This window comes from Eleginops maclovinus, chromosome 21, assembly GCF_036324505.1.
Source record: "Eleginops maclovinus isolate JMC-PN-2008 ecotype Puerto Natales chromosome 21, JC_Emac_rtc_rv5, whole genome shotgun sequence".
NCBI lineage: Eukaryota > Metazoa > Chordata > Actinopteri > Perciformes > Eleginopidae > Eleginops > Eleginops maclovinus.
Window position 1 is genome coordinate 14,814,020 of NC_086369.1, and position 21,261 is coordinate 14,835,280.

Sequence of the window (21,261 nt, forward strand, 5' to 3'; positions counted from 1 at the left end):
TGATAAAACACTTTACATTCTGTCTCGAATACACCAGTGGGTAGTTGAAGTGGTCCTGTGTTCAGTTTTGCCAGGAATCCTTTCTGAGTTTCTAACTTTCTTTAGTTTTCATTATTTATTTGTGTTGGTTTTCACTCAAAACTGTGGGATATAAATAAGCTGTGAGTTACAGTACTTCAGAGTAGTGTTCGACTCACCCAAACGTTTAAATGCAGACCTCATTATGTCTATGTATTGCAATTAGGACATATTTTATTGAAACAACACTAAAGCAATTAGGTCATTTGGATTAGCTCAGTCAAGGGTTGCTTGAAAATTTCCCAAGACACAAAGTAAGCTTGTACATAGTTATGCTTATTGTTAAACTTTAGACTGTGTTTGAGTACTTCAATGGAAAAGAGTCAATAAAGAACAGGGCAGTATGGGGATGTTCACACATTACTTTATTTATTCATTGATTGCAGAACACAGTCCACTTCTTGCCTCTAAATGGCTGGATTAGACTGAGCCAATCAGGACAATATTGACAAAGAATGAAATGGACAAATTCAAAGTTTAGAAATCATCCGTTAATGTTGTTTAGATCGTATTTGAGAATCACAGCTCATACAGCAGGAAGCCACTGAAGGTGTTCCAGTTGTCACTATCATCATAAAGACCAGAGTTTTCATGGAGACGCATATAGACCACCCCACCCCGATCCAGCTGGAGAACCAAAGCATTAGAAATGAAAGTATGACCATCGGACTGTTTGGAGTTGTGCAGAATTCTCCGACTGTCACGGTACATGTTAACTGCCATCCACTCTCCGTTCCTGTTGTTCAAAGCAGTGAAACTGAAATAGTAGACTCCTCTGACGGGGGCCGTGAAGACACCTGCAACAGCAGAGGAGAAAAGTCAGCTTTCTCTGTCTCTAAAGAAAAATGAAGATGCTTGCTTTTTTGCACACCTGTATTTGAGTTGTAATCCCCGCCAATATTCGTGATGACTCTTTTGTAGACGAGGTTAGTTTCAGTATTGTAAGGTCCAAACTTTCCATAGTTGCTCAAACCAGCAGAGAAAGCCACCTTAGTGCCTGTAAAGACAAGATGGATCACAAACCAACAGTAAACTCATGGATATTTTCATAGAGAAGTGATGAGAGTCACTTTTATGTTTATTCTTTCATTGTTTTAAGGTTGCCCATCTCTTATCATACCTGACAGTCTCATTCCAGTCTCATCCAGTGTGTTCCTGGTCAGCTGCAGTTCAGTCTTAGAAACATCCAGCTCCTCCCTGAGAGCGCTCACCTCCACCTCGCTGGCTGTGACTCTGGAAACCAGGGCTGCCAGGATGAGAGACAAACATTTCTCAACTGCTCTTTCAAGATTTCCTAGTATCACCCAGCCTTCTTAAAAATGTTTTGGTTGTGATTAACTTTTTTCACCTTATTGAGGTAAGGTTCTACTAAAGTAGCAGATTAATTGGCTTATAGTCTTTCATTGCACCCCCACCCTAAACATCACAGACGCTGTGTATGTCTTACCTCGGTTCTCGTTCTCCAGACTAGAAACTGTGTCTCTCTGGGTTTGCAGCTCAGCCTTGGTGTTGCTCAGCTCCTCCTCTTGCTGCACCACCATGTTCTTCAGAGCTCTCAGCTCACTCCAGATCTCGCTCCCAGCCGGCACACTCGCCTGTAAACCTGGGTCCACTCCTCCGCTCTCTCCAGTCACACAGAACAGCAGCACCAGCAGCAGAGGAGCCCTCATTGTAAAACCTTAGCCTCCAGAAATACCTGGAAGAAATGAAATAGAATCAGATTTAGAATTGTGTCTCCCGGTGACCACAGGTGTTGTGAGCCAAACACCTCACCTATTATTTATTATGTGCAGGGTTGGCACAAGAAGGCCCTCCCTGACCATATTTAGGAAGGTAGGCTGATGCAATGACCACAGCTGTTAATGCAAGAATGATTTCCCTTAGAAAATAAATAAACTCAAATGATCCGAACGCCAACTCAGCAAAATGTCTTAAAGGGAGAGAACGTGCACTTTTACAAATAACGTTTAAAGTTGCAAAAAACAAGGAAGTACAAAATGTAAATCATACTTTAGTGTTTCATTTGACCTCTTTTCTTAAGATTTGATCAAGATTTGTTAATCTCTTCACAAACTCAACCAAAAGATATCCTAGGTATTTAATAAAACCTAGTTTATTACAGTATGGCACAATGAAATAAGTAGGGCTTTTCTCATAATCATCATCATTCATCGAGTTTATCCAGATGGGCAGAAGCTGCACACTCACTCTAACGTGTGTGTGTGTGTGTGTGTGTGTGTGTGTGTGTGTGTGTGTGTGTGTGTGTGTGTGTGTGTGTGTGTGTGTGTGTGTGTGTGTGTGTGTGTGTGTGTGTGTGTGTGTGTGTGTGTGTGTGTGTTATCTAGACTTTAAATAACAGTCTTGCAAAGTCTCCAAATGGTATCCATTCAAATGTGACTGCAGACATTAATAATGAATGTTACTCAGTAAAAATCCTTGACTAGAATTGTGAATAAACATGTTTTATTGAGACCTTTAAAGTTGTTTCTCCTCACAGAAAGGCTCGAGTTAGAAGTGCTGAAACGTCATGAGAATATCTGGGTCAAATTTTATTCTAAAAAGATATAAATACTGCGGGTCCACATTTCATGTTTTGTTTTGTGAAATCATGCTCAACCTTTCCTTAATGGGTTATTTTTCTGCTGGGAATACACTCCTGCCACCGTTTCTAATGAGTATTCAAAGTGAGGATGTGAGAAGAGCAGTTTCTTCATTTCTGATTTCATTCAAAACAAACACAGAGCAGTGTCTGCTCCCTCTCTTTATCAGGGCCGTGCTTATGAATGACAACTGAATAAAAAGCCATGAAACATTCTTATCCAGTCCAATCTGAACAATTCTCTTCCTCCTTTCACTCTGTTATTATCTCAACTCTTTCTATCTGTGCTACACAGGCGGGGTTTGAGCCTTTGTGTTAGGTGTGTTTGTGAGATGGAGCGATCGCACCACATATTTGTGTGTCTTCTCTTTGCGTCCGTGCAGCAGTGAGTGGGAAGATTCAATAACACCGCCATCACTGATAAGCTCATCGTTCAAAGCTATTGCAGGTGATGTAAAACAGATGAGGGGACACAAGGTTACACGGTATCTATTTTCCATTACCTTTAAGAGGTTTTAGAGAGGGAGGGGATGGGGCACAAAGCCTGTTAGTCATTACATCAAAACCATGTACAGGGCAGAAATGGGATGCCGGTAAAGAAGCACTTAAAGTTCTCTTTTTAACCAGATCATATCCAGAATAAGCCTCCTCTGATTTCCTGTCATTATTTATTTTAAACTCACCCAAAATTAACGTCATTTTTATGCACAATCACATTCATGTTTGCACTACTGTGTGTGTGCATATTTAACCAGCATCGCCCTGAACAAGGCCACAGCAGTCACACCTCTCAGCAGGCGGCCATCTTGGCTCTTAACTCCTGTGGTCACTTTCATGATCTAACACACACACACACAAACACATGTAAATCGTCCCCCTGCTGATGGAAATTAATTAGTGTGGACTCCCTACTGACACGAACTCCAGGCTGTCAGAGTGCATTCTAGGAGGAAATAAAAATCCCTGAGATGCTGGAACACACCAACCGAGCGCACACACTCTAACACACATCGGTCCGATGTATCGACACAAGTTGAGCCACATGTGTATCGATCTGCATACTGATCCATGAGTAAATACACTCTGCTGCAATGGATTCGTGACATGTGACTGTGCCTTGAACTGTGTCCTCTCTATCGATGCATTACGGTCGGTGAAGCAGGGAGTGGAGCTGCATTCAGAAAGACCTACAATGCAGCAGATGACCACAAGAGTGGAAAGGAGACAGAGAGAAAATAGAGAAAAGTGAAATGTAGGAAAGGAAATAAAGATGGAGCGGCGGGAGAAAGAATCAGGGACAGAGAGGGAGGCAGGGAGGGAAGGATGAATAGAGATTGGTGTCAGTGGGAGGTGATGTATAGAGGGGAGGGTGATGAGAGTGAGCCTGCTTCTCTCTCGGCTCCAGTAGTAATGTCCCTCTCCAAAACATCACTCATATTTAATGGAGCACGGCTACAAGGGAAGAGAGGGAAAGGACAGCACAAAACTTGCATACACTCCCTCAAACTCACACTGCACTGACATATAAAGACAGCAGACGTGTACACACCTACAGAGAGTGCTCAAAGCCTGCATGCACGGATGGAAAAACACACACAGATACAAACAGGGTTCTCTGAGAGGAGTTAATGGAGTCGAGAGACAGAGGCCTTGAGACTGGAAGCTGGGGGAGAGAACGAAGGAACAAAAGAGAAGCGAGGAAGACTTTGGGAGCATGTGAAGAGAGGAAAAACTGCGGTACAGACAGGAAGATGTTTCTTTGCCGAACATGTCTCGCCTCTGTCTGAAGCCACGTTCGCCAGGCAGCTGAGATGGAGGCATGAGGGAAAACACAGCAGTTCAATGTAGAAAGTAAACAGAGAGCGGTAGCCACACATCACTCACACAAATTGTATTTTCACCACCCACATCCCTCTGAGTCCTCCAGTCCTCTTTTCCTTATGTCAGGTCCTTGAATCTTTCCTCTACTCTCTTCAAACCAGGTTCAACAGTCATCAGTGTGGACCTGTTCATGAATTAAATAATATAGGGCTGCTTTTTTACTTGGATCAGTATATTTTTAGCAGAGTCTCACTGGAAATACTTCTTTGACAAAAAATCAATCATCTCAAACCTTCTTCTCTCCAAGAGTTGTTCACAGTTTGCAGTGTGTGTTTTCTGAAGGTGTTTTTATCTTTGCCCCGCTCCAGGTTCAGGCCTCAACGACGGCCAATGGCACGCCATACGTTTGGTCGCCAAGGAGAACTTTGCCATGTTGACTATAGATGGCGAGGAGGCGTCTGCAGTGCGCTCCATCTCTCCTCTCAGCATCACCACAGGAGCAACCTACCACTTAGGAGGTAAGGGTCAACCTAAACACCTTTCCGAGGATATTGTCAAGAAACCTTCACTGCCCCCCTCCACTCATAGTCATCCCATCACATCTGGGAGTCAGATGATGGGCTTCTCACAAGTCATTTCCCTCCAGTTTCCACTATTTCCCAATCCAACCATGAACAATCTGTAAAGTAAAAGGTAGCTTACCTCCAATTGTCTCAAAATCATCAATATGTGCTATCCATGTCTTTCTAGCCATCGTCACATCCAAGTACTCTTTTCTTTAGATGTTTCAGTGCATGGTTAGCATTATTCTAAACTCTACGTTACAGACAACATCCCCACTAGCAAACAAGCTTCTACCTTCCTCCTTTTAAAACAGTATTTATTGACAATTCATAGAACAACCCCTATGGGCCGGTCCTCAATGTGTACCAAGAAAAGTTGTATTGCTCTGTGTGTTTGCAGGCTTAATACGTCTGGAAATCATTTATCTCACTACAATTTAATATCCCAGTGGCCAGAGTTCAGGAAGTTGCTCACTTAGCGACAGCCCAGACACAACGACACAACCAGAAATACACAACCACAAACACACACACACACACACACACACACACACACACACACACACACACACACACACACACACACAGACAGGCATCAGCCACAATCTGTCTGAATTAGGAAGACGCCAGGTTAATGATGCCAGACACTGCTGTCCGTCTATTGGAAGATGGTCCGTGTCTAAGTGTGTGTGTGTGGGGGGGGGGGGGGGGGCACCTGTATGAAATTACAGTAACTGACAGAGATAGTCTGGGCTCTGATGGCTCCTCTCTCCCTCTTTCTATCAGAGAATAATGTCCTCCATCAAGCAACACCATTTCCCCCAGGCCAGTCACACACACACACACACACACACACACACACACACACACACACACACACACACACACACACACACACACACACACACACACACATACACATACACACACATCCTGATTCCTTTATTATATGTTGTCCATCTTAATTTACTGTGAGTGAAGCACCCTCAAGCCTGTGATGAGTTCTTGCTTTTATTTATAACAATCTGAGCTTCTGAGGCCATCAGGAAGCATCCACAACTCTCACTGCTATTCCTTAATCCAGAGTGTTGCAGAATCACTCAATATTAACACTTAATCCTTTATTATGGCTTATCTCTCTTTCACTCCAACTTTCCTTTTCCTCTCCACTCCTGCTCCGCCTCACCCCTCTCGTCTCGTTTTGATCCAATTGGTGATTTATTGATTTTGGTAAGCTGAGTTGGGAATCAATATAGGCTGAGAGGAGAGGATCTCTGTAATGTCTTTACCCCGAGAAGAGGGATGAGGAGGCAGAGGGAGAGAAAGGAAGAGTACAACTGGAAAGTAGCGACCAGGAATGAGATGTGTTTGGCAGAGAAATGTAAAAGAGAGCAGCTTATTATGTCAGTGCAAGGCTTAAGAGAGAAGGGGAAGTGAAAAATATATTCTTTGCAGCTGAGAGGAATTGTCACATTTGAGACATAAAATCCCAGAGGCGGTATCTGCACGGCTTCAGAGGAAACACAGGGCTCCAAATCCACGTTATCACATATTCAGACAGGTAGATACACACTGTAGAACAAAATACAGAGAAAAATGCCTTGCTTTCACTTTTCACGTCCCGTGTGCCTATATACTCATACATGCATGCATAGCTACACTACAGAGGAATACAACTATGCTCTTTCAGTTTCCCCCACTTCAACATGCATTATGTGTGGGCTGATTTGGCAGCAGCTGTGTCTGGGGTTTTATTCGTTACTTAGTTTTACATGACAAGATGCATCCTGAGGAGCAGGCCGTCTGGTGGTAAAACACATCTGAGCGCTGCAGCGGCTACAGATCTGCTGATTATTACTGTGGCAAGGACTACTAAGAGAATTTGGGACGCCGCCTCACAGGCTGCGGGAGAAGTTTTAGGAAGACGTGTTTGGAGCTATTTCAACCAGTTCAGACTCAGTTCAGACACAACGTTTCTCTGGGAATTATTTTGCTCCTAACTCTTTGAAAACCTGGTTTGGTTTTAGAGTTACTCAGCATCCGGTTCTTCCAGGTTTCCTGATCTGATTCTACTTTCTGTTGCCTTGCCTTCTTATTACCACACACATGCACTGGCAGCCTGAAGCAGTGAGCATCATACAGTGTGTGTGGGTGTTTCGACTACATGCTTTAAAACGCTAGCATACATACAGAAACACACTCATCTGACAACTCGGATAGAATTTCTAAAACGTTTATTCCACCCCATCACATTGAGGGGCTGATTTCCATGCAGGCACAGAGGTAACCGAATAATTTAGTGAGTGTACAAAAGATGGGTTAGCCTCTGGCTTGCCCTCAATTAGTCTCTCTGATCGCTCAGCTTCATGAGTCATAGAGGCGGCCGCATTAAGCTGTCCAAAAGCTCTCTAACAATATCCCATCAGCACTTTATGCATGTGACTGTTCTGTCAGTGGGCCACAATTAGCAGAAAGCCCTCGGCTGCATGAACTGTTCTTCTATAGACAGGAAGAGCTGTGGATAAACGCTGGGAGTCATGTGTGTAGCTTCAATCATCCAGGTGGCCATCTGCTCTGAGACTCACAGCTCTAAGGCATCAATCTGCTGGGTTTCACTGGCAACACTTGTTGAGCAGTGACCAGAGATTGAACCAGACTTTGGTAAAACTGATTCTAACACTTAATTGGACTGTTCAAAAATGACTTGGCTCTTGTGTTTTTGCAAATAAGCGCCCCGACAGTTTCAGACTGCATAAGTACGTTTAAGAGTTTACAATGGTTTTCTCAACCACACACCCCCCTACCCCAGTGACATCACTCTGTAACACTCACGCATCTAATGGCTAGCGCTCCAGCACATTGTACGTGATGAGCTAAGGGGCGGGACACCTCTCAGCGGTTGGCCAATCACAACAGAGAGCTAACCAATCAGAGCAGACTGGGCTCTGGTTTCAGACAGAAGGTGAAAAAGGTGCTGCAGCACAGTCAGCATTAGAAAAATAAACAGCTTTATGAACATTAAAGCATGGAGACATGCACAGTCGAAGCAAATGGGCATAATAGGGCCCCTTTAACCGTGTATTTGTCATGGTGACGTGTCTCCGATTGATTATAATGTATTCAATTAATAAGAATGCAAAAGACAAGTTGTTATTTTTACCAGTGAGGATTCTGTCTGATTTCTGCAACAGAAATGTGACACAGAACTAACAGGTTCCCTCCGTACAACAGTCAATCTTTGCTTTAATGCATAAATATTCATTTTAATCAAGAAAAGCAGATTTTCCAAACACAACAGAGCTTCCTAATGCTTTTAGATAACATTAATATTAATAACATCGAGCTGTAATGCGAATACAAGCGCACTGACATAACAAAAATAGCTAATTAGTCCTTTAATGAACATAATAAATGACTTAATTTGCTTAAGTGGTTATGTTTAATGTGTTTCCATGACTATGATGGGACTTTACGCAGTTCAAGTACCATTCCCGAAGAGTTGAAAGGCTAAATTATACGACCAATTACTTTTTCCTGTCTTTACTCTTCTCACTTCTGTCAACTTCTTTAGTTTGTAATTATTTGTAAGTAAAGTTTTTAAGTAATTCATTAATCGAAGCCTTTTTTCGTGAAAAGCCTCCGTCATGTTATTCTCAACTATTCTTCTTTCTTAATTCTGTTCTTGTTTCCTCCCTTTCCCTCGTTTATCTCTCTTCTTCTTTTATAAGTCCCTCATCCTCCTTCCTCTCTTTCCATTTATCCTCTGTAACCGGATCGACTCCTTCCCCTCACTCCCCTCTCCCACTCTCTCCTCCTCCCCTCCATCCTTCGAGCATCTGCTTTTAGAAGCAGCCTCCTGAAGCCAAAGCCTATTTTACGGGGAGTAGTTTCTCAATCCCAACGCTGTGCTTAGAGAAATTAGTAAGTGACTGACACGAGACATCCACAAATTGAATTTCTGGAGAGGGACGGACACTCACACAAACACAGATGCACGTACACAAGGCCATGAAGTCGTTCTCTTCTCTCCGCAGGGGACAGGGAACAAATGAATACAGTAATGAGAGAGTAGTCAATTATGGGACGTTCCACCCCGAAGCATACGACTGTTTCATAATTTTAAAAACAAGTCTTCTTTTTCATTTATTAGTTTTTCAATCTCAACTTCTTCACCAATTTAATATACCTCCGAGTTGGTCGGTCATTCGTTAGTTCATTGCCTCTTTTGTCGTCGATGTCATGCTTTCCCTCACTTGTATTTTATGTGTATGAATAAGGGACAGCTTGCCTTATGGTATTTAACAGTCCTACATTTTTATTTTATATGATAAAAGTGTATTAAAGAGCGCTAAGATGAAATGACCTTTTAAAATGAGGTGTTATGTTGCTGAAAATACTCCAGCTGGATTATATGGTTCTTAAGGATGTATTTAGCTGTCAAAAAGAAATCTTTGTAAGACTTTTGTTTGAATTACTACTCACCAGAAGTATTTTTTAATTTGTGTGTTTGTATGTTGTTGTTTTTAATGGACATCTTCAATAAAGCAGATTGATAATAGTAGAAAGCATGAAATAGATTCTGGGTTTTATAAGACGTGGTGAGTTTGAGTCTTTCAACACATGAACCTTATGTTGGTCTGAAGGTGCTCTCAAGAAGTGTCGTGTTTTACCTCAGGAATGAATAGCAGCAGGTGGTTAATTGATAAACACTTCCCGCTGTGAATTTCGGGAAATCTACATATTGTTATTGGCAACACATTTCCTCTGAATGTGTTGCAGAATCGCAGCCTCTGAATATTTGTTTAATTTCTGATTCTGGCTCGCCTCCCGCTTTCAGTCAGCCAGGATGTGGAAACAAACGCCGTGCAGGCTGAGCGCCAGCGGTGGCCATCAGATGGTGTTCAGGTAGCACAGAGTGTGTATTGTGCTGTAGGTGAAGCACCGCGGGAGGGGGGAGGGGGGTGTGATAGAGTACCAGTAAGACTGCGAGGGATTACTGCTGCTGTTCCAGATCCCGAGGGGTTTTAGACATGGAGCTTTTGTTTATACTACAAATTAAAACCACACAGGGTCGTTGTTTTCGGGAATAAAAATAAATGTGGTCAGACACTCTTAGCCTGGATTTAAGCTCCGGGCGAGTGTGCTGTACACAAGTGTGACCGCTTTGTTTGCCAAGTGTTTGTCTCTGTTTGACTGCGCCTCATTAATCTCAGTCTGTATCTTCCTCTGTTTGTCACTTCAGCTGCAATACCGCGTTCTGAATTATACCATGATGCATTGCTGGTCATGGCTTCAGAGCGGCGATAAGGGAAGGAGTATGCATATCCTCTTAGTCTCATTTAGCGTACTTATGTTCATTTAATACATACATGTGTATCATGCAATGCCCAGATGAACATTAAAAGTGTTAAAGTGACACAAGGGAGCGGCCAACGTGGGGATACAGGAAGTGGTTACCTAAAACCTTTAAATTTGAAATTAGATTGCAGATTATTTCTCCAGTTTTCAGATGTTTTTCTAAAATGAAATAAATCCAAAGCCTTTTACTCAAATGGAACAAAAACACTTTCATTAGAAAAGTTATTCCACTAAATCCAATCATTTCTTTTCAGTCCGTAGACACCAGTAGAACGTTTTTGTACGGTTAAATAGGAAAAACTACCCTTTGTTGGTTCAGATGCAATAACAGAGCAACCCCCCCCGCTCTTTTCTTTCACAGCCTAGCAACATACAAGCGCTCCTCCATGAAGTCGTTCCATGCATGTCGCCATTGGATCTGCCAAACTGTCAGGAGGGCTGCATTTCTTTTGCATTCATACACAACCTGCATAGAAAGTTATGCCAGCCAGATGCCGTCTGCTCTGCCTCCCATCTTATTTCTATCTCTCTGTCCTCTCACCGTCTGTCTCTCCCCCTCCTCCTCCCCTGGAAGGACAGCAGACAGGTGTAGCAGGAGAAGAGACAGGTGTGGCAGGAGGAACTTCTGGGGGAGAAAATAAAATCAGAAGATGTGAAGAAAAGAAGGAATCCAGCAAAAAAAACACACACACACACAGACACACACACAGACACACACACAGACACACACAGACACACACACAGACACACACACAGACACACACAGACACACATTTTATTTTCCTGCTGTTCTTTTCTATACCAGCCACGCTAAAGGTGCACACACACACACACACACAGTGCATATGACCTCCATAATAAGCCTTTTTGATGCGTTGGCCTCGAGGCTAATAGGCACACTGGAGAGTGTGACAGCTTATAACATCACGATGATGGAGATGTCATTGAGCGACAGTGTTTTATGAGTGACCTGTGTGCTCGTGGCAAAGATTGAATTTCAGCTCCTCGTATCCCATATCTGAAAGGGCATGTATACTCTAATAACGCCCGAAGATTGACACACATGCGACACAGCGCACATAAGAAGTGTAGTATTCACACACACATACCTACCATACATCCGTGGATTTTAGCATACCCACACACACACACACACACACACACCTTTTGCACATGGTTTTGTCCTCTCCTTGTCCTCATTTCAGTCAAGGCCCAGTGCTACCTCTGGACGGGCCATTGACTCTTGTATCTCATAAAGGCGGCGTGTATAGTAAAACCTATATGTCCTCTAGTGTATTGCAGCAGCTGTATTAAGGCTAATGGGCCCTGTGGATAAGCTCTAAAACAGGAGGGCTGATGAAGGTTCACGGCTCTAAAAAGTGACAATAAGCAGGTCTGTTGTTCCTCGTCAAGGATGATGTCGTTGTTAAAGCTGACGCCTGCTCCGAGGGAAGGTCACATTTATGGATGTGTTTTGAATCATCGATCGAAGGAATCCATCTTTTCTTGTTTATCGTCATCTTCCCTCACCATTTTCCCTCTTTCATTCGAACCCAAAGCACCTTCATCTCCAACTCGATAAATAATCTAAAATATCTTTGTTTTCTTGCTGGTTTCAGGGTATTTCCTGCAGACGCTCTTCCCGCCCTCGCAGCGCTCCTTCCAGGGCTGCATGCAGGCCATCCTGGTGGACGACCAACCGGCTGATATGCATGCGGTGGAGAAAGGCATTATGGGTGCTTTTGAGAACGTCAGCCTAGACATGTGCGCAATCATAGACAGGTAAGAGTGATAATGCCTGCATGCACACAATCCTTCATAAATGCAAATATGCACATCCTTTTTGTGCAAAGCACTGAAACAGCGGGTCAATAGTGTCATAAATCAAATGGTTTTAAATTACAAAAAATAATATAAACAGTCTAAATTGTTTTCAGAGATGTATGAGTCAAGGCTGCTGTGTGTGTAGCAGCACTATAATGCATGCATGCTTGTGTGTGTGCTTCTCATACTGATAAATGTAATATGAAGGTTGTTTTTTAAATAAATGGGTAGGTTCCTCCTAGGAAAACACTGTATAATCAGCCAAACATCAAAAAAATTGCCATGCAATTTCTTATTTCAAGTATTGCAAAGCTGGATATTCTGCACAGCACGTCCCAATGTTGACTCACTGGAAACATTCATTACTACTTGTTGACACTTCAATTTATTTCCTTGTCATCGACTAGACAAATACATCTGGAAGGATTTGCCATATATGGAATCATCAAAAGCTCAATTTGCTGAATCGGATGCCTGTGTGCAAAACGTTTAAACTCTTTGGACTGCCTTGACCTTCAGGAATTAAGTGTTCTGTAAAACGAGTTATGTGACAGTCATAGGGAAAACTTCACTGATCTTTAGAAGCAGGAAGCAATCGCAGCACTCAGATAAACGTTACTAGGAAGCTGCAATTAGCAGTTGACCTTGTGCTGATTGGATCCCTGAACTGAGAGATTTGTTTCCAGGTTGGGTTTGTCAATAACACTTACCTTCATCAATACCCTCTCTCTGAGAAGTAGACACCAGCTGCCTCTGCTTGATTAAGATCAATTTTGTCCTCACTTCAAGTGCGGTCTGGCATATCAGGATTCTTTTATTTGGGTCACGGCTTGAGCCACGTTCACACTGATACATATTTCTGTGTGTGTCAAAACAACCTATAAAAGCTCGGTATGTTTGACTCATTTGATCCGTTGTTAGTATATTGATTGTCCCTGGACTGTCATTTTCTTTAGCATTTTCAAATGAAGAAGCTACAGTCTAAAGCTTTACTGTACTCTAGGGTTTTTCAAAAAGCTGTTTGCAAGGCTGTAAAATTAAGACAGAAATGTGTTTTACATGTTACTTTTTACCCTGCCTAACACACACGGCTCTCACATTTTCATGAAGCCCATCTAGGGATTGGTTTATGAATTTGCTGGCAGCCTTCTGTTACCATGTGTTTGGCATTGCATTGCGAGGTAATGTAGTATGAAATTATTGTTCTTGCAGAATATGCTGCATTAACGCTGATGGTAGGTACTAGCAGCGGGCTGGCTGTGGTCAGACTTTAAGAAAGAATTCATGTTGAGGTGCTTAGATCTCTGACCCTTAGCCCTTCTCTGTTATGTTGTGTATCGGGCCGCAGTATGCAGGTGGGCCCTGTGCTGCCACGGAAGATGAATGGAGGCAGTGTTACCATCCAACTAATCAGAATGTCTTTGAAGACAGTTCAATAGCCCGGTCTGACCTCCTTTTGATCAATGCCGTTCCACTGTGGGATTCTGTTGATGGTGGGAGAAGCAAAACATGCACACATTTCTCCACAGACATTCAGAGGAAGGCAGTGCATTCAAATCCCACAGTCCACAGTTCTGTAAGGGCGCCGCAACACACTCACATAAAACATAAACACACTCTGGAGGTGCTCCTTTCGCTTCATAGGTTTTTTTCCTCAGAAAAAGCCCAGAGCATGTAGTCAGTATAAAGTACCTCAGTGCTCGCAGCATCATGGAGCATAACGTCTTTTCTGATTGTTGATGCGCATCAATCACAGCCCGTTGAGAACACATGATGCCATTCAAACTGCGCTCAGCCAGTGTGATGCAGCTATATCATAGCAACATGCAAAAAGTCATGGTTGAACATTATTTGAATACCAAACGTCGGGCTCAGAGCTCACTTGTAAATTATTTCATTTTTGTAAATCACTATTAGATTTGCAGGCAGGTGCGTGTGTGATTTGTCACTTCAGTGTATATTTCTGCATCAGTCAGCGCCAAGATCTCCTTAGATAGGCGAATGATTATTTTTCCAATCTCATTTTTCTACCCATATCTTTCCGCCCATACTTACAATAAAATCCATTTATAAAAACACACCAAAAGTCTTTTTCCTTCAGATGCTTTATTAAACAAGGACCAATCTCATTGATCTTGAAAAGAGATGTGATGATTTGTGCCTGATTTAAACTCATTTCAGTCCCCTTGCAGGTACAAAAAGAACAATTTGCAGACATTAATTCCCAGGCACAACGTAGCCTACAAGCACACATTGACTTATAAATCAATCACGTGCATCCAGTGAAACTATAAATCTACAATCTATTACAATATAAAAAACCCTGAATCAAGACAATACCGCTCACTCAATATCCATTTGTTCTGCATTATGGGGGAAATATTATGTGTATCTGCAGTGTGTACTTCTTTAGTTCAGATAGAGACGCTCTACTGTCAGTGCGCTGTCGTGTATCATAGTTACTGGATACACAACAGTGATGCTCTCGTCTCCCCCCGGAGATAAAACGTCTCTTTGCTGCTTAACTAACTCCTTACATGACTAAAGAAGGACTCTGCACTTTAAAATGCCCCCCTGTAGCTCCTATGTGTCAGTTTGTTTTTAATCCAGCTGGCTTTCCTCTTAACATCCCTCTGATTCATTCAAATAATCACAGTCGGATATTTTAAACACATAAATAGTCTGTGTGTATGGAAATCCCCGCTCGAAGACAACAGGGCCTCCGGAGAGATACCCCCCCCCAGGCCTGCAGGCAGATCAGACCGCAAAACTGGGATGTATTCAGTTTGTATTCTGCTGTATTCACACTGAGGGGATTTATATGCACTACACTCCTAATTCAAGGTTCCTAGTTGCGGTATCGATACTCAATTGAGAGGAATGAATACTCAATTCCTTCTCTGTTGCTTCAGAAACTCAAACTTGTGCATCAAGATTCCCCAATTCTTTCACTCCTCTGCTTTTCACAATCACTGACATCGTGTTTCAATTAAGTCAGACACATAAGAAACACCTTCATCAACATTCGAAACGAGCATCCTATATCATTCTGTTGTGAAATCCGTCACAGTTTTGGATAAGTCAATGTTTTTTCCACAATGTGTATTGTTTGACACAATCAATGCTTCGGATTAGACACTCTGAACATGTAGTCTAGAAACTCTGTTTTTAAAGGGGAGATGCTTTCTTATTGTGAACAAAGAGCCGAAAGAGAAACAAAAAGATATGTTTGCAAAGTAATGAAACTACCTGCAGGGCACTTATCCATGTCTCAATAGCTGAATGTGTTTACTGATTACTTTATTTAAGGATTGAAATACATACACTCACCTTTGAGTATAATAATCCTTTCAATAATCAAACCCGACTGCTGGTCTTACACTTTTAGATGCTCCTGCCTGAATTCAGTTTGTAGAAGCTTCTGCATGCCAATATAATCATATAGCCAACAATCTGAACTCAGGAATGAGACTTTTTATAGCACTTGTTTCTGCTCTATCCTTCTGCGCTGTACCACTGTACCGCACAAACACTTTAGGAAGGTTTTCACCAGAAACACACATGAGTTTCAGCAGTGTCACCATATACGCTCATCAAAACCAGAAGATGCCAGTCAATATACATTTACAATAAAAGGCATTACATGTACTGCAAATGCTATTCTGTCTCCAGGTGTATGCCTAACCACTGTGAACACGGCGGCCGCTGTAAGCAGACGTGGGACAGTTTCAGCTGTACCTGCGATGGAACGGGATACACTGGAGCCACCTGCCACACCTGTGAGTAGAAGAGAGAGTGTGAGTGTGTGTGTGTGCGTGTGAGTGTGTGCGTGTGTGTGGGCAGTTCTGTGTTCTGTTCCGTGTACAGTTGTTTGAATTGGCCTCCCTCTGTTCCTCCTTTGAGTGATAAAGCTGTTTCTCTCTCCGAGCCTCAGTCCTGACCAGAGGGATGGCTGAACTTTGAAGTCATCACAGGCCGATGTTTTTCTGACTGCGTCTCGTTCTGTTCTGTTCTGAGGAGAGGCAATCCCACCAAACGCACAAAGACACAAAGAACACAGAGTCAGAAAAGCCAAAGGGTTTTTTCAAAGGCTTAAAAACGTGAGAATGCCATTCGCTTCTCCCGTGGGTCGCAAATATTGTTCTCTTTTAGGAGAGGATGAAAGGAAACATGTTTCCTACACTGTAATTGTTCAACATTAAGAAATACATTAGAGGAATAGAGTAATTGAAACTTCAGAAAGTTAATAAAGCAAAGGAATAAAAGCAGGAATGATGTTTTTATGAGACCACATATCTATCCGACTGTGTGTGTGTCATTATTTATGATGGGCTCATTCTCTATTTAAAAAAAGCTGAGGACACATGAGAGGGTGGGTTAGCAGATTTTATGGATAATGCATTCTGTTCAGAAATATGTTTAGTGGGAGCCGGCTGCAAGATATGAAGGAGGGAAACCACAAACAAACAAGGCTAGAAGAAAGGACTGAAAGTAGAGATGGGCAATGACATAAACTGTATTAATAAAGAGCTAAGAAGAAACAAACTGAGTGGAAGAAAGAGGCTTTTATATTTCCTATTTTGACTCAGTATTAAGCCTGTGAACGCTCTCGCCTCATCAAGGAAGTTTCTCTCTCTCTAAAGTGCAGTTTCTCCCCCTCCTCATCTGTGTGTGTGTGTGTGTCATCACAAATATAACATCAATATGTTGTCAGATAGATTGCTAGAGCGTGTGTGCGACAAGACACCACTTCTTGACAGGCGCTGAAAAGAGACTGGCAACCGCATGAAATTGCCTTTTAGAAGGAGGAGAAAAAACACACAGTGGACGTCCATGAGCTATTTCAGATGCATCCTAACATTCCTCAATTTAATTAGTCTTTGGTCTGGCAGAATGCATTAAAGCCTAGATATGCATATCTGCCTTATTATGGTATTTATCGTAGCTGTTGCCCTTATATAGTATAATATCCTGACCTACTGCACAGTGTGATTCCTAAGCCTACCAAAAAAAAGTGGCTTACTGTAATGATCGCTTCTCCAGAAGCACCCTCCATACGGGAAATGACAATGACAGCCCAGGGAATATCTGAAAACGTTCATTTTTACCACGGTAATGATCCCCCATTATCTGAGATTAAAGAGGGCTTAACAATGCCAGCCTCAGGACCACATTTCTTGCCACAATAATTGTACAGATGTTAGTCTCTTCACTTTTTATGCATCCAACAAAAGTGTGGTTGAAATCATAACACAAAATATTGATTGGTATCCAAAATCTACACACTTGTATATTAATCTAGTTTGGAATTACACAATATAAAATAATAAAGCTGATGTTCAAAGCAACAGGATTTATTTCTGAGCAGAGACCACTTTAAAGGCCAATGGATAACTCATTACTTTGTCTAACACAGACATTACAATTAAATGATGTGTTTTATTGCTCTGAGCATTTAGACAGCATTTGCCCAGTTAATGATTTATCTTTCCAACTATTGCAAACTCACATCACTGCAAAACATATGTCCTTGTTCTCCCTGTTGAGATGAATCTGAGGAGGTCTGGACAGTTGTTGCTCCATAATCCTGCTGACAGATATCCTTATTCTTATCATCCCTGTGTTTACTGTCAGCGGCTCTTTCCTTCAGCTCTTACTGCTGTCGCTGCTATGACGCCTACATTTCCCTCAGGGATAAATAAAGGTTACTTATGTTGGACTGTCACTCAGCCATGTCCAACATCATAGTTTTTATTTTGTTTTTCTTCTGGTGTGTAACAACCTCAGTGGCTATTGACTTTTTTGTCTGGTTACCTCTTCTTTTTAATGCTCATGTGTCCCTTTACTCCCCCCCCCCCCCCCCCCCCCCCCCAGCTATCTATGAGCCATCATGTGAGGCCTATAAGCACCTGGGCCGCTCCTCTGACACCTACTGGATCGACCCTGACAGCAGCGGACCTCTCGGACCCTTCAAAGTCAATTGCAACATGACAGGTGTGTGCGTTAGTGTATGTGTGTGTATGTGCTGGTGTGTGTGCACGTCCCCACTCTGTCCAGCCGGTGACCTGCGATGGGAGAAAACTCTGCAGCCCTGCTCATTCTTAACCTCAGACAGCAGCACTATTAAACTGCTATACCTGAGGTTTCCATGGCGACGCGGCCACAGCTGCTGACATTTAGCTCTGAAGGAGCATCCACCATTCAAACGCACAGATACACACACACACACACACACACACACACACACACACACACATGCACACACACATAGACTCGCCACAAGCGCATTTGAAACGGGCCTGTTATGCACAGCTAAGAGTGCTCCAACGATCTGAGTGACACTGCTGTAAAACACACACAAACACACACACACGCACCTGCCGAGCTCCAAGCAAACACACACACACACACACACACACACACACTGAGGGGAATAAGTGGAGAGTCTGGAACAGCAGAGCACGCAGGCAGAGCAAAGGCGAGACTTTTAATGAAATGTCACTGCACTCCACTGGCTAGCCCCTTAGTCACGCTGAATAGCTCTCTCACACAGCCTCAGAAATGTTAAGAGTGTCTCTTTCCCCCAAACATACACACACACTAACCACCGAAACCTGAAAAAAAACACACACACACACACACACACACACACACACACACACACACACACACACACACACGCACACACACACACACACACACACGCACACACACACACACATTCCCTGACTGACAGTATGAATGAACAGGGAGGTATCTGAGTGACTGGCTCATGCTTTAACAGAAGTGTCAATTAAACTCTGGAGGCTCACAGCTGTGACTTAGATTACACAGCCAGCGCCATGACAGATAAACGGCAGTCATGTGTGTACGGACTTTAATACTACATTTAACTAGTTTATTCTCCAAGTTTACAAATATGTTTTAACTTAGCTTACCTGTTTGTGTTTTAGAGGACAAAGTGTGGACGACAGTTATGAACAACCTGCCCCCCAGAACTGCAGTGACGGGCTCCAGCAGAGAGAGACGCACCGTGCTGCAGGTCAACTACAGCGCCTCTATGGACCAGGTAACACACACACACACAAATGGTGTCATTGAATTATCAAATGTGATTTCATGTTGGCGGGTAAACTCCCAATCAACAAAGTGAAAATGTACTTTGTTTGAAATGACGACGTCTCACGCAGAGTATCGTTCCACCAGATTTCACACCCTGTTGTCGGTGGAATCTTGAAGCTATTTTCTTCACACTGCACTGTCAACATTTTCCACTGCTGTATATCAGGCTGGTGTCTCGGTTGTCTGCTGATCAGAAACTCCTTTATTGTTTTCACTGAAAAGTCACTGAGAAGAATCTCCCAGTAATGAACTCCTACAGTCTCTCACAGTGACAGTAAGTCAGAAATACTGCTCTCCTCTCGTGAGAAAAAGGGGAACCACGTTTAAAACAAGTTCTCTTATTTATTGCACATTCATTTTAAATATTCTGGGAGCTGTGACCATGTCTGGGCTTCGTATAATGATATCTTTTACTCCTTTTTTCTGACATTCTTGCTTGTTTTGCTTCTCTAGTCTCTGGCGATAAGAGGGAAATGAGTCACCCCCTCCCTATAGCTTGCGATGGCTGTAAATACACACACTAAATGGAGTCTGTAACCATGGTTATGCTGTCCCAGTTTGGACAAACCTACACCATCAGCAGCGTAATGTACTCTACAGCTCGGGACTCCTTCAGGTTCAGTTTAAATAAAGAAGCAGAACCTTCATCTGTCTGGTGCATGGCTCTACATGTTCTGTAAAGACACTAGCAAGACTCTTTCACTCTGAGCAAAGGCAGACTGAATGAACTTGACATTTTTTAACGCTCCAATGGCGAGTGACAGCATTTTTCACCTGCGACGTGCAAGATGACAGGTTTCCAGTAGCATACCCCTCCCTTAATTAGGTCCCTTCCTAATTTGTATGGCTCACTTGTTCCATTCTCAGCTTCTCTCAAACACCGGAAGCTAGATTAAAACATTACGGGGCACTATGTTTCATTTCGCAGCTCAATTATGTTGTTTTTTCGTACATGAAATTGTCCTGTCTGTTCGGATAAGATATTATAAAAATACATTTGTGTGCTTGTGTTTCCAGGTGACAGCCATCACCACCAGTGCAGAGTACTGCGAGCAGCAAATCGCCTACAGCTGTCTCCTGTCCAGACTGCTCAACACTCCAGGTAAGAGTCGCGGACGGCGATCTTTATTCACCGCCGACTCGAGAACACATCACCGAGGGAGGCAGGATGTTCTGTTCGTCACAGAGTGTGATGTGCAATTCGTATTAATAACACACTCCTCTCGTCTCCTTCTGTCTGGGGAGGCTGCACAGGGGAGGCAAATTATACCGGGGTCGAACGGTCATGAGAAACCTGGAAAAATCATCACATTTCAAATGAGTTATTGCAAGGCCTGGAAAAGTTTGGGGAAAATCAATAAACGCAGAAGTCATGGAAATAATTTCACACAAATGAGTGTGCAGTTTCATTAGAATCTGTTGAGATAATCCCTGGGTTTTTATTGGTTCAATTTAAGCAATCCCACTTAAATACGTAGCAAATGTTTGCCCTGTCTGCGCTGACCAGAGTTACAGGTTGTATTCCAGATAAATATTCATTTGCAGGCGATACATTGGGATGCAAATGTTCTCTTTGGGCTCATAAGGACAAGTGCATGGCATGATGTGAATCTGGAATTTGCAAAATGTGGACTATGTATAAAACAGTCCTTGCCTCAGAGATCCTGTGTGGCTAATTTTCTACTTGAATTGTGTAAAGAAACAAGCCAGATGTTTCCATATCTTGCTCGTTTGGTTTGTGTCCTATTTTAAGAAGCTGACTTCGACCAAATTAGCAGTGCATCCCTGTTTGATAAAAGCCTTAAACCCATCTAAAGAGTTTATGGGGTTACAGAGTTCATGGGCTCTTAACCAGTTCCAGATACCATTGAGAAAATAAAGCTGCTCTCACAATCA

At 42.7% G+C, this 21,261-nt stretch overlaps 2 protein-coding genes across 2 annotated transcripts in view; one reads left to right on the forward strand and one right to left on the reverse strand.

Moving 5' to 3' along the window:
• cntnap2a (contactin associated protein 2a) overlaps positions 1-21,261 on the forward strand; it is a 243,676-nt gene that overhangs the window by 136,330 nt on the left and 86,085 nt on the right. Inside the window, exons 10-15 of the mRNA XM_063912533.1 lie at positions 4,867-5,016; positions 12,039-12,201; positions 15,916-16,022; positions 18,118-18,237; positions 19,197-19,312; positions 20,383-20,467. Coding sequence (XP_063768603.1) covers positions 4,867-5,016; positions 12,039-12,201; positions 15,916-16,022; positions 18,118-18,237; positions 19,197-19,312; positions 20,383-20,467 — 741 coding nt within the window. The remainder of the gene's footprint in view (positions 1-4,866; positions 5,017-12,038; positions 12,202-15,915; positions 16,023-18,117; positions 18,238-19,196; positions 19,313-20,382; positions 20,468-21,261) is intronic.
• On the reverse strand, positions 423-1,838 carry LOC134883983 (complement C1q-like protein 2). Its single transcript, XM_063912537.1, has 4 exons — positions 1,526-1,838; positions 1,199-1,324; positions 950-1,075; positions 423-875 (listed from the first exon to the last, which is right to left on the reverse strand). The coding sequence occupies exons 1-4, from the start codon at positions 1,746-1,748 to the stop codon at positions 598-600; spliced, it is 753 nt and encodes a 250-aa protein (XP_063768607.1). The 5' UTR covers positions 1,749-1,838; the 3' UTR covers positions 423-597.

Bases quoted from the DNA above. Each gene is read 5' to 3' on its own strand.
- LOC134883983 (XM_063912537.1), bottom strand. From the start codon at position 1,748: ATGAGGGCTCCTCTGCTGCTGGTGCTGCTGTTCTGTGTGACTGGAGAG. The intron at 1,325-1,525 runs GTAAGACATACA...TCATCCTGGCAG, and splicing joins TCTGGAGAACGAGAACCGAG to CCCTGGTTTCCAGAGTCACA. The intron at 1,076-1,198 runs GTATGATAAGAG...TTGTCTTTACAG, and splicing joins GACTGGAATGAGACTGTCAG to GCACTAAGGTGGCTTTCTCT.